The 19,991-nt window shown below is 44.7% G+C and overlaps 1 protein-coding gene across 1 annotated transcript in view; it reads left to right on the top strand.

The window, feature by feature from the left end:
• The window catches only part of LOC116512868 (gamma-aminobutyric acid receptor subunit alpha-4-like), a 93,557-nt gene that overhangs the window by 48,583 nt on the left and 24,983 nt on the right, over positions 1 to 19,991 (top strand). Inside the window, exon 8 of the mRNA XM_032223536.1 lies at positions 6,820 to 7,057. Within this exon, the coding sequence (XP_032079427.1) occupies positions 6,820 to 7,057 (238 nt within the window). The remainder of the gene's footprint in view (positions 1 to 6,819; positions 7,058 to 19,991) is intronic.

Below are 19,991 nucleotides of genomic sequence, written 5' to 3'. Positions count from 1 at the left end.
TCACAGAAAACCACCTCCACGTTCCTTTACTTTATAGGAATGAGCAGAGATCCTGGCGGCTGCTCCAAGACAGTCTTCAAACCTTTGGTGTCTTCCCCTTTGCTCACTGCTCTTCTGCTTCTTCTCCAAGGGCTCTCATTGGAGGGAAGAGCCCATCTTTTTCTCTCCCATTTGTCACCATATGGTAGGGCCCCACTTACCTTGCTAGAATAGCCCCAGTATTACCGTCTCCGTCATTTTTGGTGCTGTCACAAATTAGATGGTCTCTTAATTCTGGCCTGTCTCTAGCCACATGGGCTCTGTCAGGTGAGTCACGAGGGAGCCCCCATCCATGAGCCATCCACCTGCTTGAATCTCATGGATTGGGGCAGCTTTCTCATTCGTGTTCCTAGTTTCAGCACTGTTGACATGTTCATTAAACACCAGGTACAGCCTGAGTCTATGAGTGCCTCCATTTCTCCCTGGGCTCCCAACTTCGATGCTATAATCTTCACTGGAATTGAAAAGGGCCAGATGGCTCCACACCATTGGGTCACTTTCCCCTTCATCCTCACTCTTGTAGGGGATTGGCTGCTGGTCCTCCTCAGCCAGAGTTCTCTCTCCCTCACTGCTAGGGGAGGATACCTCTTTGACCTGGCATGCCACAGTAGATTTCTCTCACCCCATAGGTGTATCCTATAGGCCACCCAACCAAGCAGAAAAAATAGATTTCCTTTTTGCTAACCAATTAACACATATATGTAGGAAACACACTACAATAGTAATGGGGAACTTCAATTACCCTGATATCAATTGGAAAACTAATTCTGCACCAAATGAGAGATCAAATAGGTTCCTAACCAACCTAGCTGATACCTTTGTTGCCCAAAAGGTGGACGAGGGAACTAGAGGGACAGCCATACTGGACGTAATATTTACAAACAGAGAAGAAGTTATACAGGGAGTTGAAACTGCAGGAACCTTGGGTGAGAGTGACCATTTGAGTATTTGAAAATTTATTTATAGGCCGCCCTTTTCCCTGGGGGGACTCAGGGCGGCTTACAACTCAAAGGGAGGGGGATACAGACAATAACACATAAGGACAATACATAATTAAAAATAGGACACAACATTCATACCATTCGGGTGGGGGTGAGTTACATTCTTTAACCCCAGGCCTGACGGGACCATGTCATACTAGAATTCAACATAACACAAACACAAGCAATAGAACATAGTGACACCAGAATCTTAGATTTTAAAAGAGCTGATTTTAATAAACTCAGAGAGAACTTGGGAAAGATTCCTTGGATGAAAATCCTAAAAGGGAAAACAACTCAAGAATCTTGAGAATCTCTGAAAAATATGATCATGAAAGCCCACCAGCACAATACTGCTGAGAAAGAAAAACAACAAATCCAAGAAGAAACCAGCATGGCTGCACAAAGATCTATCTGACAAATTGAAAGGAAAAAAAAGGACAAGTACAAAAAATTGTACATAACTAAGGCAGGATATCAGCAGATAGCCCGAATCTGCAAAGACGAAGTCAGGAAAGCAAAGGCTCAGAATGAAAAAAGACTTGCACCAAAAGTCAAAGATAATAAAAAAAAAGTTTCTTCCAACATAGAAACAACAAGAAAAAAAAATCAAGGAAACAGTCGGTCCACTAAAGAGAGAAGATGGCAAGGAAGTAGCAGGCAATAGAGAGAAAGCAGAGCTGCTTAACTCATTCTTTACATCAGTCTTCATGCAAAAAGAAACCATAGCCCAACCGACCACAAACATAATTGTAAAAAACAGACTGAAAATAAAAGTTAAAATAAGCAAAAAAAAAAAAAAAAAAACAGTAAGAGAACACCTGTCTGATCTTGATGACTACAAATCACTGGGACTTGATGGATTACATCCAAGACTTCTAAAGGAACTAGCAGATGTCATCTCAGAACCACTGCACCACATCTTTCAAAAATCCTGGAACACTGGGGAACTACCAGAGGACTGGAAAAGAGCTGATGTGGTTCCCATCTTCAAAAAAGGAAAAAAACAGACCAGAGGTGGGTTGCTCCCAGTTTGGCCCGGATCGAGCGAACTGGTAGTAAAAAAGTAGAAACCCACCAATGAAACAGACCCAGGAAACTACAGACCAATCAGCCTAACATCAATACCCGGGAAGATACTGGAAAAGACAATAAAAAAACAGATCAGCCAACATCTAGAAATGAGTAAAGTAATAACTAGCAGCCAGCACAGGTTTGTTAAAAGCAGATCATGCCAAGCCAATCTTATTTCATTCTTCAACATAGTGACTAGATTAGTAGACCAGTGAAATACTGTGGACATAATATACTTAGACTTCAGCAAGGCATTCAACAAAGTAGACCACAACCTACTTTGTAAGCTAGAAAAAAGTGGGATAGATAGCTTCACCACCAGATGGATTCACAACTGGCTGACAAACCATACTCAATGAGTAATCCTTAATGTGTCCAAGTCTACATGGAGAGAAGTAAGCAATGGGGTACCACAAAGTTCCATCTTAGGCCCAGTACTCTTCAATATCTTCACAAATGACTTAGATGAGGGATTAGAAGGGGGATTTACCAAATTTGAGATGATACTAAGGTGGCAGGAATAGCTAACACCCAGTTAGATCCATCCAGATCGATCTTGATGGATCTTGACAGACATGAACACTGGGCCCTATCTAACAAAATGAAATTCAATGTAGAGAAAAGTAAAGTCCTACACTTGGGTAAAAAAAACCCAAAAATACACAAATAAACTGGGTGAAACTAGGCTTAATAGCAGTAACTATGAGAGGCATCTTGGAGTCTTACTGGACAACCAGCTAAATATGAGCCAGCAATGTGCAGCGGCAGCCAAAAAAGCCAATTCCAATCCTAAATTGCATTAATATAGGAATGCAATCAAGATCAAGTGAGGTACTAATACCACTCTATAAACACACCTAGAGTACTGCATCCAGTTTTGGTCACCACACTATAAAAAAGATGTTGAGACTAAAGTGCAGAGAATCAGGTTGATTAGGGAACTGGAGACTAAAACATATGAAGAACAGTTACAGGAACCGGGCATGGCTACTCTAGTGAAGAGAAGGACCAGGGGAGACATGATAGCAGTGTTCCAATATTTGAGGGGCTGCCACAGAAAGGAGGGGGTCAAGCTATTTTCCAAAGCACCTGAAGGTCGGACAAGGAATAATGGATGGAAACTGACAAAGGAGAGATTCAACGTGGAAATAAGGAGAACTTTTCTGACAGTGAGAACAATCAACCAATGGAACAGGTTGCTATCGGAAGTTGTGAGGGCTTCATCACTTGAGTCTTTCAAGAAGATATTGGACTGCCATGTGTCAGAAATGGTGTAGGGTCTCCTGCTTGAGTCTGTGTGTGTGTGTGTGTGTGTGGGTAAGATTAGATGACCTATAAGGTACCTTCTAAATCTGTTAATCTGTTAATCTGCCATCTCCCTACTTCTCACCCCACCCACAACAGCCACCCTATAATGGCCCAATCACTACTGCTGCCAAATGGCCCATATTGGCAGTGGCGGTGAGGTGTGTGAAAATGGAAAGCCTCCAACCATTGCTGCTGCTCTGTGCTCTGCCCACACACTTGCTTGCCCACCCGGGTGTCTCTCCAGCTACTTGCAGTGAGTTGTCTCTGTTGCAAATTGGCCACGTTGAATTGTCCTGTGATGACTTGGAGTGAGTTGGCAGAGCGACTTGGCAATGGCTAGCTGGCCACACTGCTGGCTGTGCTGAGATGGCTACACTGTTGCCCTAGACCCTAACATTATGCCAAAGAGGAAAGATCAGCATTGATCTTAGAGAAGCAATCATTGCCGTCCATCAATTTGGGAACGGTTATACAGCCATCTCCAAACAATTTAAAAATCCATAATTCTACAGTGTGGAAGATTATTCATAAGTGGAAAGTATTCAAGTCAGCTTCCAATCTTCTCAGGAATGGGCATCACAGCAAATTCACCTCAACATCAGACCATGTAATACTCAGAGAAATTGCAAACCCCCCAAAAGTTACATCTCAGACTCTACAGCCGTGATGATGAACCTATGGCACACGTGCCACACATGGCACACAGAACTCTCTCTGTGGGCATGTGAGCTGTTGCCCCAGCTCAGCTCTGCTGGTTTTTGGGTCTCTGCTGCTCATGCATGGGAGGTAGGGTGCATGCGGTGTGTGTGTGTGTGCTCAAATGCATGGAGGCACAGAGGGGGGGTGTCACATGCACATTGCATTATGGGTGTGTGCACGTGCTTTCAGCACTCAGCACTGAAAAGGTTAGTCATCACTGCTCTACAGGCTTCAGTTTTAGCATGTTAAATATTAAAGTTAATGACAGTACAATTAGAAAAAGCGACTGAACAAGTATGGTGTCAGCGTTCCAAATAATATCCAAAATTAAATCACAGTTCAAGGCAAAGTATCCCTCAAAGTTCCAATTTATTAAGAGAGTCATGTTGACACATCTGTGAAAACCTGAATCTGAAAGCTTCCCAGTTTTCCGCCCCCAATGGAAAGTTCATGATCTTACTCCCACACCCACAAGTCCATCACATGGTCCAATCTTCCACTGCCATGCTGGCAGTTCCACCCATCCAGTTCCGGTCAGGTGCAAAGGTGCAAAGACAAAGGATGACCTTGGATTCTAGAAAGGAATTTTATTTTGACAACATCACATTCTACTCCTTACTCTTCCTCCTCCCAATTCCCCACTAATGAACCAGCATAGTAAAATAAGAGAGTGTGTGGCAGGCCAAAGATCCAGAAAGGAATATCACTGCAGGCCTAACATATGGTTTGTTTGGAAAGGTTGCCAGGAGAAAACCTCTTTTTTGTCTAAAAAGAACATGGCAGCCCAGCTTACATTTGCAAATTTGCATCTGAACCATTATAGTTTGCAGCAATATATAAAAGAAACTTATATACAATATACAATAATATAAAGTATGATGCATGTATACAATACCCATGCAGCAGAAGCCAGAACAGCCAGAACTCACAGAAGCACAGAATAAATATAATCACACAAGCTATAGAATAACAGAAGCGCATATATATGTGTGTGTGTGTGTGTGTGTGTGTGTGTGTGTGTTTTCTTTCCAGCAGTGCAGAAGTGGTTGGCATTGCCTTCTATAAGAATTTTTTTAAACTTCTCAGTATATTCTATAGTCCTGGGAAACCATGGGGATGTTCTGACCCAGCTCCAAAACACGACAAGCCCTTTGTAGTTAATGAAATATTCCTTCATTAGGAGCACATAGCAGGCTACAAAGCCTCTAAGCCCTGCAGAAAGTGACACTTGCTCCCTTTCCCCCTGAACTGCCCCAACACCAGGAGTCTCTCTTTCTTCCCACACTTGCAAAGGAAATCCTGGAAGGTGCACTCACTTTCTTCCAGCAGTGTGCATGCACGCGCGCGCGCGCACACACACACACATTCAGAAGGCACTGCAGATTCCAAGAAGAATTCTGATAATTTCCAGACAGGAAGTGCAGGCTATCAGTGGCTTACCGGCAGGAAGATGAATATTTCTCTGTCACATATTCATCTCCGCCCTCTGCCTTTTATCCCCAGAGCTAGGATGGGCTTTGCTAGTAGTGGTGGTTCTTCCATCCCAAGGACTGGACCCAGTGGTGGGTTTCAAAAATTGTTCGAACCTACTCTGTGGGTGTGGCCTCCTTTATGGGAGTGGCTTGCTGCCCATGTGACCGGATGGGAGTGGCTTGCCACCCATGTGACCGGATATGAAGATGTCGACGACACTTGTCAGAACCACCTTAAATTACCTCACACACAGCACTGGCATGCATAAGAATATGATGTAAACTTGTTTTTTAAAGGCATCTTTGGTTTGCGTTAAAACAACTTCAACACACACAATGTTCTGATTGCACCACAAACGCAGTAGTCATCCTTACCTTTCACAGAGGCACTGAGTTTTATAAACACGAGCATGATAGTGTAGAATAATCATATCCAAGGACCAGTGGTGGATTTCAAAAAATTTTGGAACCTCTTCTGTAGGTGTGGCCTGCTTTCCGGGTCCACTGGTGGAACCTCTTCTAATCGGTTCGGTAGATTTGACGAACCAGTTCTACCGAATAGGTGCGAACTGGTAGGAACCCACCTCTGACTGGCCCATAGATTTCCACTGCACTCCTCTGCCTTCTGCGCATCCACTGCTCAGCAGCCACTGCTCATCAGACCTGGGAGCTATTGACTCTCCACCTAAGGGCTGATGGACAGCCCAGGCTCCGCCTCTGACTCTATCTCTGACAATTCCATTCCCTCTTCCCCCTCCGAATTCTCAGATTGCCTTGATTTGGCCCTGACTCCCACATCGCCTCCTCATCTGATTTGGCTGCCGAAGGAGTTGGCGGCCAACAGGCCACAATAGGGGGTTTCCCAGCCAAGTAAGTCTGACCTTGCTTACCTTTTCCAAGATCAGCCAAGATCAAGTGTGTATTGCCACTTGCTCTGTTCAAAGACCTTCTTCATGGAAAATAACATCCAGAACAACAGAATTAGAAGGGATCTTGGAGGTCTTCTAGTCCAACCCTAGAACTCTGCACAAGCAGGAGATGGTATACCATTCTGGACAATGGCTGTTCAATCTCTTCTTTAAAATCTCTACTGATGGAGCACCCACAACTTCATAGTTCATGTTAATTCACAACATGAAGTAGCACACTTTATATTCTCATAATTGAAGGGAAATTATGCTTTTGCTATTTTTTCTTCATTTCATAAAGATACCAATTACCTTTATTGTATTTCTTTTCTTCCCAAGGAATAACCACTGTGTTGACCATGACAACTTTGAGCATCAGCGCCAGGCACTCCTTACCTAAGGTCTCCTATGCCACAGCCATGGATTGGTTCATAGCGATATGCTTTGCCTTTGTATTCTCTGCACTGATTGAATTTGCAGCTGTCAACTATTTTACGAACATTCAGACAGAAAAAGCCAAAAGGAAGGGAGTGAAATCCATCCCTGAATGTTCAGCAGCACCTGTACAGAAGGAAATGTGTACAGAGGAGACATCCACGGTAATACCCATTACTAGCAAAATGACCGTTAAATAGCACGTTAAAAGATGTTTGGAGAGTTTAGTTGAGCATTTGGTGTGGCTTTATCTTAGGTGGACATTTGAAACATAAGGGACCAAGTTGAACAGTTGTTGAGGGCGTGAGAGTTGTAGAGTGTCAGGACCTCACAAGGCTTGGAAAAGTCTTGCATGTCTATTTGAGGTCTTGAAAGCAATTTTCACCTATTTCCTGGTTAAAGATGAGAGAAAGTTGTGGTGTCAGTGTTCAGCCGTCCTGGTGAGAGGAATTCTGGGTAATAAAAGAAAGGATTTTGTGCCCTTGAACCAGTGGTGAAATCTAACTTTTTTCCCCACCAGCTCTATGGGCGTGGCTTGGTGGGTGTGGCTTTCTGGGGGGTGTCATGTGACTGGGTGGGCGTGGCCAACTTTTTTTTTTACTTTTAAAGCATTTTTAACTAGTAAAAAGTGATTTAAAAAGTAAAAAAAGGCTCCAATGATCGGCACCTGACCAGCCTGACCCCCTTTGCCAAGACAGACCCAATGTTTTCTAGTCCCAAAGATTGCCTGCCTTTCCACCTCAGCCACCAAGTCCGGGAGATGACAGAGGGGAGTGGAGAGATAGAAACAAAGTGCTTGGCTCCCCCTTCTCACTCACCCCAAGCTTCCTGCTACGGATTTTCACACCTTGCTTCAGTGCAGCCCACCCACTTTGCCTGTGGGGCACCGCACTCAGCACTCAGGAAGCTTCCCAGCCTGAAGTGCAGAAGAAGAAGGAACTTCTGTTTCCCTTCCCCTCGGCAGCCAGCATTGCTCCTCTGGCACCTAGAGGCTCCGGAGCTGCACTCGCCACCACTGCGGCAGCGAGGGCCAGGTTGCGTGTTTCTTTTGAAAGCAGTGTGCGACCCTCTCCATCCCCGCCACCCCCTCCCTATCTTCACATGAGCAAGGAAGATGGAAGCAGCTGGCTTGCAAGGGAGATGCTAAGAGCCAAGAGTTGTTACCTTTGGAGCTAAGAGGATTTGTCCTCACCCTCCCCACCAGTTTGAGGAGACAGCACTCCACCACTTACCCCTTCTCTTCCCCCCCCCCCCCGATTGAGGAACTCTTGGCCTCCCTGATACTCATCATTTGCTTTTGGGATGGAGAACAGAAGGGGATGGAAGAGGAAAGAAGGAAGGAAGCAGGAGGGTGCTGAGCCATCAGAAGGCATGGAGTTGGTGCAGAAAAGTGGCAGGCTCCAAAGGTGAATCCCACCAACCTTGGGGTCTTTCCTGGCTTGTCTGGGGGAGTGGGGGGTGGATTCCTTCCTTTTGGCAGGGGTTGGTGGGAAGGATTCCCCATTCAGCCTCGAGAGAAAAGAAGCATGCGCTGCTAGCTCCCTTCCCTGCAACTGGCCTCGACATGCTTGCCTGCCTTCCACATAGCCTTCTGCTTGCCTGCCTTCGCAAACTGGCTACGGGGACACCGGAAAGGCTGCATGGAAGGCAGGCAAGCATAGCAGGGCTGCAGAGAAGGGAGTACGCTGCTAGCTCCTTTCCCCATGGATGGATGACCACGACATGCTTGCTTGCCTTCCACGTGGCCTTCCCGGTGCTCCCACATGTCCGGTTGCCTTCCAGGTTCGGTGTCCAGCCTGGCTCGGCCAGTAGGTGGGTGAGTGGGGATGCAGCCGCTGCTCTGGGGCTGAGAGGGGCAGCAGCAGTGCTCCGGGAGGGCAGGGGGTTCACATGTGCAGCAGCCCCAGGACATCCATCTGGCACCTTGCCTCCCAGAGTACCACCACCATCACCGCTGCCCCTCTCAGCCCCAGAGCAGTGGCAGTGACTCCACCAGGCTGGATGCTGATATTGAAAGGCAAGCAGGCATGGGGACCACCAGGAAGGCCACATGAAACGCAGGCAAGCATGGCAGGGCTGCAGGGAAAGGAGTAGGGAAAGCAGGCTGGGATGGTGGAAAGCAGAGACTGGACAGGGCGAGCAAGCGGTGACCAGGAGACCAGTTTGGGGGCGTGGCCATCCAGCAGTCCCTACCAGTTCGGCAGCCCAGGCCCAATGTCCACTACCAGTTCTCCCGAACCGGTCTGAACCAATACAATTTCACCCCTGCCTTGAACACACAGGCTGCTGACTCCAGCTTTACCCTCTCTCGTGTTCTGATTTTTTATTTGTGTTTCTAAGAATGGCCAACTTCTTGATGAGTCTGGAGAGTATACAGAAATTGAAATCAAAGATGCAAACTTCAAACAGAACAGAAAAGATAATGATTCCAGTGGAAAAAATATTCACTAAAACCCCTGTAAAACCCCCTTCCAGAGGCAGTCCACATCCCAATCTAGCCTGAACCCTAGAAAAAGTTGGAGCTGTTCAAAGCTCATGTATATGGGACCAGAGTTAGGGCCATTTGAATTTTGCGATGGTGGGAAGACAAAAAATCCTGCCTTTGAATGACCTTGCATAATGGTTTGGATCCAGATCTCTGTATTATTCTACAGGATGGGCAAAACAGCACGAGAGAGACAGTTGCACATATAATTAGACCATGTGCCATTTGCCATATATAGCCAGCATCTTCACTTGTACACCTAAACAGAGTAGCCCTGCAACTAGGGGTGGGTTTCAGACGGTACGCACCGGTACGTGCATACCCCTTCATGAAATTTAGCATGCTTTCCAGTATCTGAGCTTCTGGAGGCCCCGTACTGGAACACTCCCTCCCCTGGCCTGACCCCCTCGCTCCCCTCCCCCACCCAGTCGGCGCTCACTCGCTCCCCCCGCCTGCCCACCCAGTCGCTGCTTGCTTGCTCGCCCTGCCTGTTTGCACCAGGCTTGCCCCGCCCACCCACTTCCTTTGCTGGAGCAGAGGGTTAGGAGGAGGCCACATGGCGCGCACTCCCTTCTCTTTAACAGCTGCCTGGTTTCCAATGTGGGTGGGGAAGAAATCCATGCATTTTTCCTCCCTCTGCATGGATTCCCCCCCCATTGGAAACCAGGCAGCTGTCAAAGAGAAGGGAGTGTGTGCCACGTGGCCTTCTCACAACAGCTGAATCCTCCCCGCCTGTTCCTTCTTCGGCTCTTGGAAGAAGCCCACGTGGCATGCACTCCCTTCTCTTTGACAGCCACCTGGTTTCCAATGGGGGGGTGCTCGCCCCCTTGCCACTTTCCCAGCCAGCCAGCCAGCCAGCCAGCCAGGGCTGCAGCTGGTGGGCTGCAGAGGCAGCAGTAGCAAGCAGTAAGTGAAGAGAGTGCCGGCCAGCATCCCTGCCTCCTTTCTCTGTGAGCCCTGGCAGCGGAGAAACAGTGGCTTCTTTTTGCCAGCCTCCCAGCTGATCCAGTCCCCCTTACACATGTGCCTTGCATTGCAGCAAGTGGTGTGTGTGTGTGTGTGTGTGTGTGTGTGTGTGTGTGTGTCTGTGTATGCGTGCATGCATGCACATGACATGCATGCCTTCCGTGGCACGCCCAACACTTTCGGACAGTAGGTCACCCACCAAGCAGCAGAGAAATCTGGCTTCGGCAAAAGAAAAAAAACCATTGGAAATTAGCCACTCTGCTAAAAAGGTGGGAAACAAGGCAAAGAGAAAAGGACAACTAACCACATTTGGTTAATCCCCAGAGCAGTAAGAGACTGAATTGGGAGCTTTGTGAATTGGCTTGTAGAACACAGATTGCCATGATCATAGGATTTATTGGGCACTGGTTTTAGTTCATAGAATATATCTATGAATATAATTGGAAGGGATGTATGTGTGAGAGGGCGGGGAGAGAGAGAGAAAGAGAGAAAGTAAGAGAGGAAGGAAGGAAGGAAGGAAGGAAGGAAGGAAGGAAGGGAAAGAGGGAGAGATAAGCACAAGAATGGAAGGAAGGAAGGAATGGAGAGAGAGTGAAAGAAAAAAGAGAGAGAGACAAGGATAGAAAGATATAGAGAGAAAGAAAAAGAGAAAGAGAAAGAAGGAAAGAGAAAGAAAGGAAGGAAAGAAAGAAAGAAAAAAGAAAGAAAGAAAAAGGAAGTGGGAGAGAGAGACAAAAGAAAGAAAGAAAGAAAGAAAGAGGGAGAGCAAGACAGATGGAAGGAAGGAAAGAAAGAAAGAAAAAGAAAGAGAACTTATGACCACAATTGAGCCCAAAATTTTGGTTGCTAAACAAGAGTGTTGTTAAGTGAGTTTCACCACATTTTCCAAGTTGGCCATGCCCACCTGGTCACACAACCGTCAAGCCACTCCCACCTGGTCACATGACCACCAAGACACTCCCACAAAACAGGCCACACCTATAGAATAGGTTCTAAAAAAAATTGAAACCCACCACTGCCCACAACTTTCATGCTGCTGCATTCTGGGCCAGCTAAACTTGAAATAGTCTACCCATATAGAGCACATTGCATCAATCAACCTGCAAGATGACCAAGGCATGAATGACCATGAGAAAGATCTAGTACAATTGATCCACAAGATAATATGCCCACAGATGCTACCAATGTTTTGAGCCAGTTTAATGTTCCAGGTCAATTTTCAACTTATGCATCAGTTTTATCTAGGAGGGATAACCTCATTCAGAACTAAAAATGGGGAAACCTGGACCCAGTTGTGACATCTTTGGTAAATAACTTACAGCAGCATGGCTGGGCACGTAAAACATAAGCTGGAGTTTCAAATCTCCTCTGCCGAATTTTAATTCTTTTACACTTTTGCAGAAAAACCAATCTTGTAAGAATTAAAGAAAATAAAACTATATTTAAGAGAATACATAGAATCATATAATATATTGCATGAAATGATTTGATCAAATACATCCCATGTGCTTAGTAGATGAGATGGTGCTGATCTGCTATAATTGGTCTAGAACAATATTTATACTTATAAATAAATTTATTTTCATTAAAAGAAATCAAATAGTTTGGAAAACATTCTGAAATTGTGCAGAATGTCTTACTTATCTAGAATGATAGGAAAAACAAGACAGTAGTGCTAAACTAATAAGCACTGACAAATATAGATCAAAATTCTAACACAGTATCCTGCTAAATATAGTACCTACCATATTTTTTGCACTATAAGATGCACTCCCGCCCCCAAAAGTGGGTGGAAATATCTGTGCATCTTATAGAGTGAATATTGTGGCGGGGGGAGGGGGATTGTCACTGCTGCTGACATTTACCGCCTCTGGGGAATGCTGAAGCCTTTGCTGCCATGAAGCTGATTGACGGTTGGATCGGCGTCCCAAAATACAGCCGATCAGCTATTCTAGGCAGCAGGGATCAGGCGGCAGCTCAGGCAGCTCAGGCAGGCTGCCACCTCTGGGCAAAAGAAAGAAAGTGGCAGCCCGCCGTTGGCTTTCTTTTGCCCGTGCTTTCTTTCTTTTGCCCAGAGGCAGCAGCCTGCCTGAGCTGCCCGCTTCTGGGCAAAAGAAAGAAAGCGCCAGCCCGCCGCTGGCTTTCTTTTGCCCGCCACTATGTCTGACATACAAGTGGGCAAAAGAAAGCCAGCAGCGGGCTGGTACTTTCTTTCGCCTGCCTGTCAGAACTCAGGTGGGTGAAAGAAAGAAAGCACTTTAGACAGTGGGATGTCGGGGGAGAAGACTGCCTCACCAGCCATAAACCTCACCGCACGTCACTGAGCTATGGATTACTTTCCTAGATATTTGGGAGAGAAGAGAAGAGCTTTTCAAGAAGAGAAAAAGAACAAGAAAGAGAAAGGAGTGTCAGAAAAGGGGGAAAAAGAGGTTCAATCTGCTTTTAGTTCTGACCCTTCTCAATGTTTACTTCAGCCTCAGACTCTAGTGTCAATGGCTTGTAATCCTGTGGTAGAATATATCATGTTTCCCTAAAAATAAGAGCCGGTTTTATTTTCTTTTAGGCTTGAAAATAAGCACTTGGGCTCATTTTCGGGGAGGTCTTATTTTTTTAAAGTGCAGGAGGTGGCGAACGTGGTCATCTCATGTCTGCTCAACCCATTAATTATGGCCCACAGATCAGCTGAACCAGAGAGGGCCGGGAGTTCTGTCTCTCCGGATACCTGGAGATGTTTCCAGCGCACTCTTGCTAACCCCAGCCCTGCCCACAGCACCAGGCAACTTCTGCAGATCACCTTGTGGGCTGGAGCAAGCAGCGACCATGGTTTGAACTCCACAGGTCTGGAGCTTTGGTGTTGCTCAGGCTGCTGCTACCATGAGGCAGAAAGCTATATGGCCTGTCGGAATTGCTCCCCCTGCCTCTACCCGGTAGCTGCTGCTTGAGAAAAGGGCGATCTGCGGGCAATTCTTGGAAGATTGTGGGAAGTGTGTGCTTACAGTAGAAGCAATGCACAGCCTGTCCCTTTCAAGCAATCAAATGTCTCTTTTTTATTTTTTTATTTTTTATTTTTTTTAATAAATGTTTTTTTAATTTTAATTTGAAACAAGTACAACATCTTTCTTTACATCTGTAGAAAATGTATCAATCGATTACAGATAAACTTTGGTACATCTCCTCCACGGTCAACAAACATAACTCATATTAACTCAAGCATTATTATATATCCATTTTCATTTGACTGTAATTATTATTTAAAAATATTAATAAAAGTAATAATCTTGAACAATACATGCCCACACCAGTGGGAAAAGAAAAAATCAAAAAGAAAAAGGCAAAAAAAAAAAAAAAAAAAAAAAAAAAAGAGACAAAAACGACAAAGGACAAGGCAGGAAAAAAAACAAAACACAGGTATCTATTATAAAAAAGAAGAAGTATATCAACTGGTTACAACATGCTTTGGTGCTTCTCTTACATTAACTCATATTAATTCAAATATCTTAACTCAAATGTTTACCATATTAACATCATTATACCTCCAGTTTTAATTACCTATAGTTATTTAAACATCCTTCATCCTTAACTATGCCAAAGAATTAATCCATAACACATGCTGACATTTCATTTACTTACTTGTAAAATCCTCTATTAACATCAAATCCTCATATCCTATTTTAGCTGAACATCCATAATATTTAATTATATCATATATCGTAACATTTTCCCAGTATTGATTAACATTTGGTTGTATGTATTTTATTTAGTTTTTTTAATAGTGATAATTATTGTAATTAATACTCTTTATGTATAATCCAAAAATGTTTTCTCATATCCAATTGTTATTTATCATATCAACTCCACATTATATACATTACTATGGTTTAGGTTTAGGTTTATTGGGATTTATATGCCGCCCTTTTCCCTGAGGGGACTCAGGGCGGCTTACAACCACAGGGGGGGGGGGGTGCAAGGTCAAAAACAAAACAATATGTGAACAAAGAAAAGATAGTAAAACACAACTTTCATTCAACAATCAAACACTCGGGTGGGTGAATTGGAAGCCTATCCCCAGGCCTGCTGGGAGAGCCAGATCTTGAGGGCTGCGCGGAAGGTCTGGATAGTGGTGAGGGTACGGATCTCCATGGGGAGCTCGTTCCACAGGGTCGGAGCAGCAACAGAAAAGGCTCTCCTCCGTGTGGTCGCCAGTCGGCATTGACTGGCAGATGGGATTCGGAGGAGGCCCAGTCTGTGCGATCTAATTGGTCAATTTAGGGAAGTAATCGGCAGAAGGCGGTCTCTCAAGTACTCAGATCCACTACCATGGAGTGCTTTAAAGGTGGTCATCAGTACCCTGAAGCGCACCCGGAGACCAACAGGTAGCCAGTGCAGCTCGCGGAGGACAGGTGTAACGTGGGCGAACCGCGGTGCGCCCACTATCACTCGCGCGGCTGCATTCTGGACTAGCTGCAGTCGCCGGATGCACTTCAAGGGCAACCCCATGTAGAGCCCATTGCAGTATTCCAGTCTAGAGATCACAAGGGCTCGAGTGACTGTTGTGAGAGCCCCCCGGTCTAGGTAGGGCCGCAACTGGCGGACCAGGCGAACCTGGGCAAATGCCCCCCTGGTCACAGCTGACAGCTGGTGATCAAAAGTCAGCTGTGGGTCCAGGAGGACTCCTAAGTTGCGGACCCTATCTGAGGGGTATAAAATTTGACCCCCCAGCCTAAGCGTTGGTATATTAGCCAAATTATTGGGGGGGAAGCACAACAGCCACTCGGTCTTGTCCGGGTTGAGTACCAGTTTGTTAGCACTCATCCAGTTCTTAACGGCCTCCAGACCCCGGTTCATCACGTCCACCGCTTCATTGAGTTGGCACGGGGCGGACAGATACAATTGCGTATCGTCCGCATATTGGTGGTATTTTATCCCGTGCCTCCGAATGATCTCGCCCAGCGGTTTCATGTATATGTTAAATAGTAGGGGGGATAAGACCGAACCCTGTGGCACCCCACACGTTAGGGGCCTCAGGGACGATCTCTGCCCCCCGACCAACACCGACTGCGACCTGTCCGAGAGGTAGGAGGAGAACCACCGCAAAACAGTGCCTCCCACTCCCACCTCCCGCAGTCGTCGCAGAAGGATACCATGGTCGATGGTATCGAAAGCCGCTGAGAGGTCAAGGAGAACCAGGATGGACGCATAGCCTCCATCTCTGGCCCTCCAGAGATCATCGGTCAATGCGACCAAAGCGGTTTCTGTGCTGTAACCAGGTCTGAAGCCGGACTGGAAGGGGTCAAGATAGCTAGCTTCCTCCAAGGCCCGTTGGAGCTGAAAGGCCACCACCTTCTCAACAACCTTCCCTATCAATATCAATTATTATTCAGCTATATCTGTTACAAAAAAGAGCAATTAGGTTTAGCTAGTTTTCAATTGTATTCTTCAATCTATCAGCCAATTCCACATTATATACATTACCATCAATATCAATTATTATTCAGCTATATCTATTACAAGATAAAGTAATCAGATTTAGCTAATTTTAAATTGTATTCATCCATCTGTCAGCCTGTGTCCCTCCAATAGCAAAATCTTCTCAAACCAATTGCCATTCGTTGAATAAATTTACCAAATGTTTTTATAAGCAAGTCCAAACAAAGATATCTTCGCACCTTTTGGCTCTGAATGTCAGTGATGAAATAATAATGTTGTCCCGGGCTTGTAAAACTTTTCAAATTGACTTTAATTCTCAAGGGTGGAGTTTTCATTTCTCCTGCACTCTGTCTCTTTAAATGAATCTTCTTTATAGCTCCCCCTCTCCTTTCTTCCTCTGAGATAGACCAGACGCCATTTCTCACATTTTCCATTTGTATTTCAGGAACATTCAAACATTCAACGATCTCAGTTTTTCCTTCATATTTTAAAATCAGATGATCCAATTTTTTTCCCAATCTCTGAAATGAGTCAAAAAGCTCTCGACATGCGGAAAAAAGAATCTGGAGTGAGACCTTAGAAGTATTTTCAGACGCCATGATGTGTCGTAGTTAGAAATTGCAAGTAAAAACACGCTGGAAACTGTGCAATCTTATCTGATCGTAAACACAGCCAAGTAATAAAAGTGTCAGATCGTGAAGGGCTAATTAGTAGAAAGTTAGCTTTACGATCCACTTAGAAAGAATCAGGGGGGGGGGGATGTCGAAGAGTTCCTTGAAGCGTTTAAGAAATAAAGTAGCCACCAGCCATAAATCCATTAAAAAAAGACCAATTCGCCGCTAGATTCTTCTATTCTTTGGTTTCAATTAGCTTAAGCTTTTAGTGCGGACAGTCTCTCTTGAATAATAAAATCAGCTTACCAGGTGACATCACTTCTACCATTCTTAGGGGCAACCTGCAGTTTCAGTTAGCATGCAGCTAATCCAAAAAGGAATTGGCAAGAGGGGTTAATACCCCCCCCCCCCCGAGACTTTGCGAATGTCTCTGAGGTCCTGGGTCTCCCCTCTCCTTTCACTGTCGTCTCCGGGACAGCTAGGGTCCAAAAAACCCGTCCAAAAATCCTTCAGAATAGAGGAATTTCAGGAACAGCCTGAAACTCCGTCTTCTCACTGCTAAGCCCCGCCTTCTTCCGCAATCAAATGTCTCTCTGTATGTGTGTGAGAGAAAGAGAAATGGTGGAGAATTGCACGCAACTCTGTTTGAAAGGTCTCTCTCTCTCTCTCTCTCTCTCTCTCTCTCTCTCTCTCTCTCTCTCTCTCTCGCACACACACACACACACACACACACTTGATGAGAAATGGTGAAGGGCAATTATGGAAGATTGTGGAAAGCACGTGCTTATGATAGAAGCAAAGTGCAGTCTGTCCCTTTCAGATGATCAGATGTCACTTGAGAAAAGGGTGATTGGCAGGAAAATGGGGAGGGGAATATTCCTTCCTATCATCCTTTTCTCAAGCCCAGCACAGATGCACATCCAGTAGTGCAAATCTGAAGGCTTGGGATGGAGCCTTTTTGACAATCGACACGAAAATGGGGAGGGGAACTTATTATAATGATATTTTGCTGCTGATAAGCAATTCTAATAGGGGAACAAATGAAAACTGGTATATATAGGCAGCAATGTTTTGTTGAAAAATGAAGGAATAAGATCTCTGTTTGAAGGTATGAAATGCAAGGTTAACAATAAATAGAAGTATACTTTCTGGGGGAAAATAATGCTAATGTTAACTGAATATATATTGTAGAATGAAAATGAGGCCTTTAGTTATATTAGATGAAACATTTGAGACGGTAAATATTATTTGAAGATGCAGATGTTAAAACACTTGTAACCAAACGACATGCTGCATGTGATGATGGTTTTGTTGTTGTTGTTGTTTTTTCTTTTTCCCCTTTTTGGGTCTTTTCACCTTTTTTATTTTTAAACCCTAGGTTATTGTGGTGTCTATTAAATATATAACAGAGAGATACGGGGTGTGTGTATGGGGGGAAACGTAGTAGGGATGCACCTGTAATCAAATGACATACTGTATGGGATGATGGGTTTTTTCCCCCTTTTTTTGTGTGTGTGGGTTTTGTTTTTTCCCCTCTGCCTTTCTTTTTCCATTGTTGTGTGATTGTGTTGTCTATGTAACAAAAATAAAATAATTTTTTTTAAAAAAAAAGGAAAATGGGGAGGGGGGATTTTTCTGGTGATCACCCTTTACTCAAGCAGAGCAGCCAAGTAGAGGTGGGAGGTGGAGTTGATTCTTATAGACCGCATGGCTTTCTGCCTCATCGTAGCAGCAGCCTGAGCAACACCTGAGTACCAGGCCTGGCGGAGAACAAACCATGGTTGCTCTAGAGCCACAAGGTGAGCTGCAGAAGAGAGGGCTCCTCAGCTGCAAGGTTGCCTGGTTCCATGGACGGAGCTGGGGCTAGCAAGAGTGCACCGGAAACATCTCCAGGCACCCAGAGAGACAGAACTCCTGGCCCTTGCTGCTCAGCTGATCCACAGGCCATGATTAAGAGGCCGAGCAGCCATGAGGTGGCCAGGGAAGGGAAGGGCTGCCTCCTGTGCTGGCCATGCCCATCCCCTTTCCTAGGGCTTATTTTTGGGATATGCCTTATATTAGACCCACAAAAAATAAGGCTAGGCCTTACTTTTGGGGTAGGTCATATTTTTGGGAAAACATGGTACTTGCAGGAGAGGGGTTTTTTCCCAAGGAACAAAGAGACAGCTCAATGGTGAATCTTTGATGTACACAAAAGAGCCAGTGTGGACAAACCCCTAGCTTTTCACATGGTATATCTAATAGCTATGGAGATTTGTGTTTGCATGTGACTTTGAATTAATGTTGATGCCTAGTGACTGCCTGGACAAGTGACTGCGTGGACAAGTCCCTGCAGTTTTCTTGGCAAGATTTCAGAAGTGGTTGGCCATTGCCTGCTTTCTAGGGTTGAGAGAGAGCGAGCAGTCCAAGGTTAGAACTCACAATCTAAAGGCATAAAAACATTGTAGCCTTGCTTCGGGCATGCAGTAGAATATGGGGTGGGGGGCTGCTTATCACCCTGAAAGTTCTCCCCCTGGCTTTTAATCAATTTTTAACATTCATCACCTCTCTAAAATTTTACGTACTTTTTAATGCTTTTAGATTTTATTGGGCACTGCTCAGAGGACAGGTCTTAAATATGATAAATAAAATGGAAAAAGTTTCTTGAAAACTATTTTTAATTACTCCCCCAATAATTATAAGTCAAAATAAGGACATGATAAGAGAAAAATGGGATGTCCCCTCCCTTTAGTGTCCTAAGCATGTGTTTATTTTGCGTAATGGTTAATACAAGGCTGGATCCCAAGCTGTTCTGAACTTCCACTAATTTTTGCTCTGGAAAAAACAAACTCCTTAAATCTAAAATGTAGTTTTAATAATAAAAGATGGTTTATTTGAAGCTTTCTCAAATGTCTTTTTCTAAAGGGCACATAATCAAGAGTTAAATATGCTAATAAAAATCAGCGGTGTCCTAGAAAAATAAGTGTGTTGCTCTGACCCTGATTCACAATGAAACTCAGAAGAATTTTCTTAAGAAAATGTATATCAAAAGCGGGTAATTTATTGGAATATAAATTAGATTAGGGATTCCCAACCCCCAGTCTGTGGACTAGCACCAGACACGACATGCCAGAAACAGGCCCATGCAAACAAGCGAAACCCCTGTGGTATTAAGGCAACATGCGAAAGCATGCCCCTTCCAATCCACAGAAAAACCACTCTTCACTGAAACGGTCCCTGGGGCTCAAAAGTTGCTGAATTACAGGAAACTAGTTTAGAAATACAAAGAAGGGAACTAGGGATTCATTAAAATTCCTCTGACCTTTCCTATACTGCATCTTCTTCCCCCTTCGATAATATGCCTTCAGTATTTCCTCACATAGTGTTGGTTTATTGTATGTTGAAGATAGGAACACCCTAATGTGAAACCTGTCATTTTAACTGTTGACACTTCCCTTGATCCAAGCCAATATGTACTTGGATTCATTGTAATCCAGTTCAAGCGTATTTTTAGGAGAAATATAGAAGTACATGTGCTTCTGTGTGTGTGATTGTATTTTTTACTGTGGAGACCTGAGGTCAGGGCTGTCAGACTCGCGGCCCAT

This window comes from Thamnophis elegans, chromosome 9, assembly GCF_009769535.1.
Source record: "Thamnophis elegans isolate rThaEle1 chromosome 9, rThaEle1.pri, whole genome shotgun sequence".
Classification (NCBI taxonomy): domain Eukaryota; kingdom Metazoa; phylum Chordata; class Lepidosauria; order Squamata; family Colubridae; genus Thamnophis; species Thamnophis elegans.
Note: the sequence above shows the minus strand (reverse complement) of the source record. Positions and strands in the feature narration are given on the sequence as shown.